The 10,334-nt window shown below is 44.3% G+C and overlaps 1 protein-coding gene across 1 annotated transcript in view; it reads right to left on the bottom strand.

Moving 5' to 3' along the window:
* Nucleotides 1-1,321: 1,321 nt before the first annotated feature.
* The window catches only part of cdh22 (cadherin 22), a gene marked incomplete at both ends in the record, with an annotated part of 60,764 nt that continues 51,751 nt past the window's right edge, over nucleotides 1,322-10,334 (bottom strand). Inside the window, 2 exons of the mRNA XM_084460613.1 lie at nucleotides 1,322-1,833; nucleotides 7,634-7,885. Coding sequence (XP_084316739.1) covers nucleotides 1,322-1,833; nucleotides 7,634-7,885 — 764 coding nt within the window. The remainder of the gene's footprint in view (nucleotides 1,834-7,633; nucleotides 7,886-10,334) is intronic.

Genomic DNA, 10,334 nt, shown 5'->3' with positions numbered 1-10,334 from the left:
TGGCAGTTAAGCTGTAATTTTTCTGTATGTAAGTTCTTCACAATGTGGGACACTCAAGATTTTATGTCATATTAGGACTTTAGCAAATACAAATTAGTCAGGCAGGGAAAACCGTTTACAAAACAAATCTTAAATATTTATTGATTTTCATTTTTATTTTCCATACATTTGCAAGTTAAGGTCAACATTGAATAGGTTGTGGACACCAAGTGGAGGTGATCTTTCCTGTCTGTTAAAAAGAAAGAAAAAAAGTTGTATATCTCTGGATACAAAACGAGTTGGATGCATTAATACACACTCACACATACAAATCAGGAATGGACAGGAACTCCTCAGGGAAGAGCTGGCAAACAGCCAACTCAATTAAAACAAACACAGTTGTTTCGTAGTCTTAAATCACTCATAAGGATTGTGCCTTATTGCCTTAAAATGGCTGTGGAAAAGATAAGAAAAAACTGTTACCACACAATGTCCACAATGTGTGACCTTCAGTACCCCTTTAAATCACCACAATACAGAGAAAGTATGTCAACCCAAACCGATCTTTGCACTGAATTGGCACATCTTTTCTTCTCTGCATTGGCATTCTCTTCCCTCTCTGTATGCTCACTCCACCCTTCAGGCCTCAGTTGTTTATTTTACAAAAGTGTCCCTAGAAAATAAATATAAATATTTCCAAGGCTGTTGTTTGCCTTGACCCAAATATCAGCCTTGTGACAGAACAGTCCTCAGCTTCGCTTCTGATTTCCAATTCGGTATGTCCTGCCACTCCTCTCTTCTCCGCAATGTCCATTGCTGCAACCAGGAGAGTGGTGATCATGGTCAAAATAAATAAATAAATAGAAATGAATAAATACATAAATATTTGTCCTCTTAAATAAATACATATTACTCTCAGATAGTTTGCCTTAGCTAGGAAAAAACCTCAAACCCCATAGGCTGATATCTTTCTGATCAGAATTGGATTCATATGGATGAATCCGAAGGTACTCACACAGCTATAGATGGACCTCTGGTGCACCATACTCCGCAAATACCTTTGAATGGAACACAGAATGGTGACTGGATAACTTCTCAAACACCTGTCTTTGAGGTCCACCATTTGAATCCTGCAATTTGAAAACTTAAAACTTGAGGCGTATCCTACAAGATGTATGTGTGGGAGCAATAATGCTTGAAGTAAATTCCAGACTGACAGTTAACTGTGTTTCATAGAAGGGGAAAGGGGTTTTCTGAAGGAGGGTTCTCTGTGACCTGGACAGTGCAAGGGGGGAGGGCAGGGGGGGGCTGTCAGAATTGGTCTCCGCAGAGGAGGGTGCTGCTAGGAGCCCTCTTCCTCAGGGCGTCCGGGGGCGTAGTAACCCGCAAGTTGCCTGAAGCGTGGCCCCCAGTCGCTGAGGTAAGAGAAATCCTGCTCGGACGTGGTGGACAGAGTGTGAATGGAGCTGAGGGAGAGGGCGGGAGAGCTGGTGCCCTCGAATGCGTACGTCTGGAAGGAGTCGTAGGGCGGCACCGACAGGTCACCGTCGGCCTGCTCCACCTTCTTGCGGATGTAGCCTTTGAAGAGGGAGAAGTCGGTCACCCCTCCGTCACCGCTCGCCTGGCCCTGGATCCACTGGGGGAGCGCACGCAGTTCCTGGCCCGACTCGGAGCCCTTGGCCTCGGGGAAGTCGTAGAGGTTCCTCAGGGCGCTCATGTCGTAGGCCTGCGTGTCCTGCTCTCCGCCGCCCTCGTCGTTGTACTTGATGACGTTGTCGCGCATGTCTTCCTCGTCCTCGGACATTCGCTGGCCCTTCCTGTGGCGCTTCAGGGTCAGGATCAGCAGGACCAGCACTGTGAGGGGCGGAGGGAGGGAGGAGAGACAGGGGATTACGATTTGGGGATTAAGAAGGTCAAAGCCACGAAACTCCCTTTCAATAACTCTGCGGGCCATTTCTGGTCCTGGTATGTGTTTTGTTGAAGACAAGCACTGATCGTCTCTGTCTTTATTCACTGGATCAGCGTGTGTTCGTACCGGGCAAGTGGGGAAAAAAGCTTGCACACCCAGGTTTAAGGGTAGCGCTACGATGAACGCCATAGCTTAAGATGAACGTAGCGCTACGATGCCTCTGGGAAACTCCGCCCAGATCCCCCTGTCCAGAAATGGGCTGTCCTGGAAACCAGGGTCATCATAGTGGTACGGCCTACCCATAAACGTACGATGCAATGCGGCAAGTATCTTCAAGATAAGGATAAGGAAGGATAAGGAAATAGGTTGAGTGAAAAGCCGTTGTTATGGAAACGATAAACAGTCTCCGCTCGTTGCGTGAATAGTTCAGTTTTCGAATGTTGCAAAGCACAGTTTTGGGTTACTGTTGCAGGTGGTTGCAAGTTGGTTGCAAGGGCTTTAGAGTTACGAGGTGTTTTCATAGCTAGTAGAAGATGTAGCACTAGTAAATGCGTCAGGTTCCAATGAATAGTACAGCCCTTCTAGTTCATGTAGAATGTTTGCCGATACCTGCCAATTCCAAGTTTAGGCCGAGAATTAAACTAATATAATTAGAGTAGGTTAATGAGGCCTGATATGTCTATCAGTACTTATTCAGGTCCAGTGTACTATGGCAAAAGTGATGATGTCAGTGCCCAGCCGTACTGTATTGGCCTGCAATACACAGGAGCTAATGACTGGGAAAATGAAGCCTGAATTAAAAAGGAAAGTAACTGAGATGGATCACTTAATAGAACTAATGAGACGGAGGAAAACAAAAGCCCTATCCATCTAGTTAAATCAATGAAGCTTTAATCCCAGTTTAGTTATTTTAATTACTGCCTACATTTCTGATTAGCGAACTCCCACTTAGCTTAGCGCCCCCGTATCAAGATATACCATTAGGCCCAAGGGCTGGTTTCATACTTCATTACTGCATACTCCAACCACACACAAGGACAGCAAAAATCAAAAAGCCAGCCTTGCCAAGTAAGGAAATAACAATGTAAATACAGTTTGCGTGTCTACACATTACTATTCTTACAAAAAACGAGATAGTGTTCCTTCCTCTTTAACAATATATCGATTACTATAATAGCATGTTACACATCAGTGTTTGTTTTTTTTGCTATTACTATCCTTACTGCAGTATAATCTTGACTAATAAATATAATCCAGAACAGTATAATCTAGAATTATCATCCCCTCCTCCTTCTACCCAGGGGGATGATGATGATCTTCACTACTGTTGCACATTGACCACACAATAACAAGAAAAGCACTAATGAGGCTGACATGCTCTCACACTGATCAAGAGGTATTATTCTGCATATACAGCAGTATTCAATGGAACGCCTACAGTGGGAAGAAAGAGACATTCATTTCTGAGGCATTTCGTATTCATGAATAAATGACTGTTAAAGATCAACCAGCATTTCTCAGATCAGCTATAATTGACCATGTCTAACACAGGAGTTATAAGAGTGCGTTGGAAGATTACAAAATGTCGTGGTTGAGTGATTGTGAAAGGTATGAATGACGAGGGGAGAAATTATACTGTATGTTTGTCCATACAGTAGTTGAAAGGAACACATACATTGTGCTCATGTGGGCTTTTCAAGGCAAAAGGTATTTGATATTCAAAATACATTACTAGAGTACCAAACTGATAGAAAGACCAGACTACTTTCTGTTCATGGAGAATCCCCCATACCGCTCACATTTCTTTCCAGTTGAGCCACAAGTATCACCACAAAGGTACATTTACATACTGTAGATCATTAACCAATGAGAATCATACATCTTCTCTAACAGATAGTCACCTGCCTAGAACAAATTAAGTTGTGTGTTTAGCTCCTACATCAACCTCATATAGTTATTCTGTGTATATTCACTAATCATTTACTGATTTATAACTGTTTACAAACCTTTTTAATAGTTTGTTAATTTTCTACCATTTATAAGGGCTTTTAGAAGATCAGTATCGTAACATGTTACTAAACACTCCCTTTCTCCCCAGACTTTCTCCTTGTTTTGCAAACTTGGGTAGTGCAAACAACTGTGTCAGTGACAAGCATATTAATCGGTATAAATTACTTGTTGCTAGGCTCAGTAATTGTCTTTATTTGGTGCAAATGACTCGAGAAATAACTCCCCGGGAGAAAAAAGCCTGTGTGGAGCTGTGCCCGGAGAGATAACCGTGGACCTCTGTTGTACTGGGACTCAATAACTCTGAAGGAGAGAACGCAATCTTGTCCCCTCTCCTACATTGTCTGATGTATTCCAAAGAGAGGAGGCCTTCCGCCATTGTGTTTATTTGGATTCACCTCAATCGGAGATAGTTAATTGCTAAGGATTCAGGAAATAAACTTGGCTCATCCAAGCCACTGATGCATGCTGTGACGCATGCCAAACATGCACTATTCAATTACTCTCACCCCGCACTGATGGTGTGGAGGTAAAAGGAGGTGGAAAGCTTGGGTCCGTAGAGCCCAGTTCATACAAATCAGCATTTGGCTGGTAAAACGCAGGATTCATAATGCAATCCCATAGGAGAGGCAGGCTATTTTTTTCAATAAAGAATATAAATAATAAAAGTACAACTAAGGCTGCTTACCCTTTTTTTTGTAAAGTAGCCTCCCAGAGGTCAAAGAAATGATGTAATAACTAAAACTAGTTTTAGTTAAACCATTACATCTTCATGGCATCATCCCAGTAGCCTGGCGTCGTCAGCCTGATCACGTGAGCTCATTCTATTTCACTACGTGGATCAGTCTGGTCACCCAACCAATCAAATGGAGTCATACCTGACCCGATATTGGTTGGGCCAATCACAACCGTTTTTCTAATATGAGGTGAGTTTGATACAACTGCATCCACTTGAAATGATGATATGATGACTTACCTATGTTTCCTTGCTCTGATTGGTTGTAGGTCTATCCACTTGCGCCCAGAGGCATTTTGGTCTGACTGTTGATAACGCCCCTTGCAAATTGAAAATAAACGCAGAGTTTCCAAACCCTTTGCATTTTTGCAAATTGGATCTGGCGAAGCCCGGCTACCATCCCAGGGATCTGAGGTAAATATTAGAACTTAGTCGAAGGCCTCAGTTTGGGGTGTGTCATCACGAGGGACAGGTTCTAAACCACCTCTGCTACACTGGGTTTATACCTCCACATCCAACCCTGTAGCCATGGAGCTCCATCTCTATGGGAGACCTCTTATACCTGCTTGTATCTCCACATCCCATTCTATGTCCTGGCCATGTAGGCTTGGTCCTATAGGAGACCTGTTGTAGATATACAGCTCCAACATGGCAACCCCTCTGTGTGCAGATGTTCCAATAAGCCGGGCCTGACAAGTTGGCTAATTTACCCTTGGGCTTCGCTAGCTGCATCAGCCCAGGAGTTCATCACAGCAGATGGACCCTAATTGGAACCGATACATGCAGATGCCTCGCTGCACTAAAATGGATTCATCATGTCAGGCCATAAATTAACTGATGGAGGGATTGTTTGTTTGTAGGGTAATTAGGCAGAAATCATCCAACAATTGATCTAATAGGGTGGTCCAAGAGCTGCTGGAGAGCTGTTCTCTACCAACACATACGTACAGAGAGAGAAGTCCACAACATATTAATTGGATGAGTGATGTTTTGTTTGTTTGTTTGTTTGTTTGTTTGCTTATATGTGTGTGTATTGGGGAGGGGGTGTAGCCACACACACACACACACACACACACACACACACACACACACACACACACACACACACACACACACACACACACACACATACTGTAGTGATCTGTGCCCCAGTCAATCTCTCCTTCTAACAGACAAGGCGGCTGTTACTGTCCTGGTTTGTGTCTTCTTGTTTCCCCTACTAGGTACTGGATAAGACAATACCCCAGGTATACTGTCAACACAACACACTTGGCTATGGTGCTTTCACTCAAATTACTTCAATCCATCATTATAAGTAATGGCAAAATGACAACGGGTGCAATATCCAACTCAAATCCAACTCGTAAAACTCACTTTACCTCTAATTACCAACATTATTTTTATGCCTGCATTACTTCACAGAAATAGAACACACCACAGAGATGACTCCTAATGGTGTACAGGTGTGAGTGTCTGAGAGCGGTCCTGCAGACGGACAGGGATACCAAGACGGTCTCTAGCTTGGCAAGAAAACAACAGCGTCGGCTCTCTAAAGCATTTTGCTTCTTATTGTAAAAACTTGCCTCCTTCAGATTTGTAAATAGAATTTCTGATGAGGGCCAAGAGGCTTCTAGAACATAGATGAATTAAATATAAGAGGTAACTTTTGAAGCTCGCTACACTTCAGTATATGGAGTTTAACCATCACAATAATAATAATAATAATAATAAATAAATAAATACCATACCACCACCGTCCTCACAAAATATCTCTTAGCAACCCTGTCACTACCAATCATTCACGTTACACTTTAGAGCAAGGCAAAAGAGCAAGATAAATAAAATTATAGCGACTACAGTATTCCTGCTTCAAACATCCAAACTACAGCTGGCGAGAACACTACCAAGACTCAGGGAACTCATACAACATTTAGATATGACAAATACAAACCCTTGGTCTGCTCTCTTGTGCTGAGAGGACTGTATTTGTTTGTGTGTGTGTGTGTGTGCGTGTGCATCTGGGAATGTCTGGAAAGCTCTGTCTATTTAAAGCCTGGTGTTCCTGAGGGACGATAGTGCTGATCCAGCTTCTCTCTCCCATCCCTCTCCCATTCACTCTCTCCCGTCTCTGTGGGACAAAGTGGTCCGGTGTCATTCACAAAGCCATGCCTGTACTGAACAAAAGCTCTTTCCTTCAGGAGACGCACAGAGTGAGAGTCACCCTCGGAGGAAAGATGAAAAATTGAACGCCTTCTTATGCAATTTGTCCTTGTTTTTCAGCCGTTACACATGTGATTCCGACGCTGAAAAATATATAACTCTAAAAAGTGGACAATCCATTAATGTTAACATGCATGGTTGCATGAGTGGCTTCATGCAGGCTTTGGGTTCGGTTCAGGTTTTAACCTACTTGTGTTATTTTTGCAATACTGCTGCATGTACCAAAAAGCAACGTTCGCTTGCACCACATACTAATCCCTGGCCATCTACGGTGGTTCTGAAGGGGAAGAAAAACCCATATACTGTAAAAGGACAGAAAGCTAATAAAGACAGCTTCGGTGAGGGGAATGTTAACTTTGGATACGGGTTCTGTATACATACTTGGTTTAATAAGCTGCTACTTTGTTCAAGAATCTTTCGACAACAGTAATCTTCGCGCCGGGTTTAAGACACAACTCCCCTCCTCGCCACCTGAGAGGAGAGGTGCAGTGAGCCCGCAGCGACGTCTGTGTGGAAACAATCTAAATCCAGTCACTGTGGTGAATTACCCATCATAATCAATCATCCAGTGAAATTGTATATCTACAATTGATGATTATTTTTCAAATTATCGGAGTGTTTGACGCTTCGAGTGGCGGCAGATGGAAGCGTGTTCAACCTTGTGGAAATCTTGCCATTGATCCCATTGTTCAGCGCAGGCCGGCTCAATCAAGGGCGGCTTAAACGAGCGAAAGGATTCCTGACATCGGGTGTGCCGGGTGTGTAATCGCTGTGATTATTACCGATGAGGATGAGGATGCAGACCAGCAGAGCGATGAGGGCGCCGGGGCTGAGGGAGGCGCTCACGGCGTACGCCGTGGCGTTGCACGACTGGATGGCTCCGTCGGGGTCACAGCCGCACACGTGGATGGTCAGCGTGCCCGTGGAGCTGAGGGCGGGGGGGCCGCTGTCCACCACCAGGATGGGCAGCAGGTAGACGTTCTTCTCGTGGCGGTTGAAGCCTGACCGCTGCGTCCTGATTCCCGCCGTTTTGTCTAGAGGAGGGCGGGAGGGAGGAGAGGAGAGGAGAGGAGGAGAGAAGAGGAGAGGAGAGGAGAGGAGAGGAGAGGAGAGGAGGGGAGGAGAGGAGAGGAGAGGAGAGGAGAGGAGAGGAGAGGAGAGGAGAGGAGAGGAGAGAAGAGAAGAGAAGAGGAGAGGAGAGGAGAGGAGAGGAGAGGAGAGGAGAGGAGAGGAGAGGAGAGGAGAGGAGAGGAGAGGAGAGGAGAGGAGAGGAGAGGAGGTGTGGTTTTAGTAGTTTCTAGTTTTAACCCCGAACCTCAGACACTGGATGAATTCTGAATTCAGCAGGCAACACTTTTTTAATACAACATGAAAACAGCCAGCATAAACTTGTAGGTGAAATGCATACAGACTTCGAATGCGATACATCTTTTATTAAGAAATGACATATCCTCAGTGAAGGGAAAAACAAAACATAAACTTAAACTATAATATTAAAATATAAATAGGCTACGAAATAATATATTTATAGTGCAATGGCACTAGAGCATTAACCTGACATGCAGCAGATGGTTGGAGTGAAACAACGAGAGCTTGCGAGATCAGGATGGTCTCATGAGGCTACTAGTATAGCAAGGCCATAAAAAAACAACAGCTGAAGCCTGTTACTGTTTCAACCAGTGAATAACTTTGCCTCAGTTATGCCCCGTTTAAACTAGTAGCCTACGGTTTTATTGATTGGCTGTTTGAAAAGGTGAAACTTTTTTTAAATTTCATAAATAAACACATACATAAAATGCATATGACATGACAATTCACGTACACTGGGCATGCGTGTATCGGTGTAAACAGGAATCTGACTCCTGAATTGTGCCTATAGCAATATTTAGATATGTCACCCCAGATTTCAAATCCGAATACACCTCCACTGGTGAAATCTAATCGCTTCTGATTCTGATTCAGTTTCAGGAGTCGGTTTTCTGCGGAGTCGTGTAAACGCAAGGCGCAACCGTGGCGACCGTTTCGCAGCTACCAACGACACCGTACTAGTGTAAACGTAGCCTTAATGTCATCACGTTATATTTTAGTCAGATAGTAAAAGCCAGAGAAGGCATAGCCTAAGGGGTTGTGGGGGATGGGGGGGGGGGGGGGGGCATTGGTGGAAATAAAAGCTAAGCGGTGAACAGATTCTCGAGGAGACATAGACAAATGTAGCCGTACACACAGGAGGAGGCTTTGACAAACACAGTCAGAGCAGTCTCTGTGGATGCACTTGCGACTGGGCGATCCATCTCCAGCCGCATACATCACTGTCACCCCTACAGCCACTGCGGTTCCCCGACACCCCGTACCACATGCTCTTAGCCCTCGCCGTTTATATACGCGAACTTTGCTGAGTATCACGTCCGTGACATTGTCCCTTCCGACTTTTACCGCGCCCCTTGTTTGGAACACACTCCTACAGTATCTAAAACGAGTATCTGAGAACTTAAAGGACTACATGTTGTACACTTCCCTCAAACTTTCACTAAAAGTAACTTTGAAGAGTTATATTAACTGTGTACTGCTGATGAAACTGAATTAACTCTTGACCGTATTGAGAAGCCTCGTGAAGTCTCGTGGTCTCATCTTTGTACAGTGAAACTTTCCCAAAGCTTTGTTCATGTGATGATGCAGTTCACTTTTAACACAGACTAAAATAGTTCAGTGGTATGAAGAAAAAAAAGTGCCCGTTTGTCTTCATGTGTCAATGCTTCAGACAGAATGCAATGTGAAGCCGTGGTTGTGAAGAGAGCAAGTGACAGATTGAATGTGACAGGTTGACAAATGTGCCCAAGAAAACAGACGGTACAGTGGAAAAAAGAGTCGGGCGGATAAAAGGCCTGTGTGACTCGTTGTCTCTGAGACGACTGTATACAAACAGCTGAGTTCCTGTGGCATGTCTGTGCATGTCTGTGTGGGGCATTTGTGAATTGTAATGTGTGTTACAAGGAGAGAGTGTTTGCTACTTAAAATTATTTGATTCGATGTGTGAGTGAAGGAGTGAGTCAATTGTGAGCATCGTGCGCATGTATAGGTATGTGTTTGTGTGTGTTTGTGTGTGCGTGCATGCAAGCGAGCAAGTGTGCGTGTGGGCTTGCGCGTGTGTGTGTGTGTGTGTACGTGCGTGTGTGTGTGTGTGTGTGTGTGTGTGTGTGTGCTTCAGCAGTCCACACAGTCTCTTCTGACATTTCCCTGACTCGCTCCCTTGACATTTTCATCGTGTCAGATCAATCTTGATTCAGCCACGTGTCACATCCACTTACACACAACTCTCCAAAGAGGGATTTGCTAACATGTAATTCTGCTTGGCTTCGTGAGGTCAAAGTTGTCAGAAGCAAGAAATAAAAAGTCTGCGCTCGGAGCAAAGTCGTCACATTGAAATGTGACTAGTCATGTGTCACGTTGTACACAGTCTTACTTAAACTGTGTTCATACAGTAGA

The sequence above is a fragment of the Borostomias antarcticus genome (assembly GCF_949987555.1).
Source record: "Borostomias antarcticus genome assembly, chromosome: 33".
Classification (NCBI taxonomy): domain Eukaryota; kingdom Metazoa; phylum Chordata; class Actinopteri; order Stomiiformes; family Stomiidae; genus Borostomias; species Borostomias antarcticus.
Note: the sequence above shows the minus strand (reverse complement) of the source record. Positions and strands in the feature narration are given on the sequence as shown.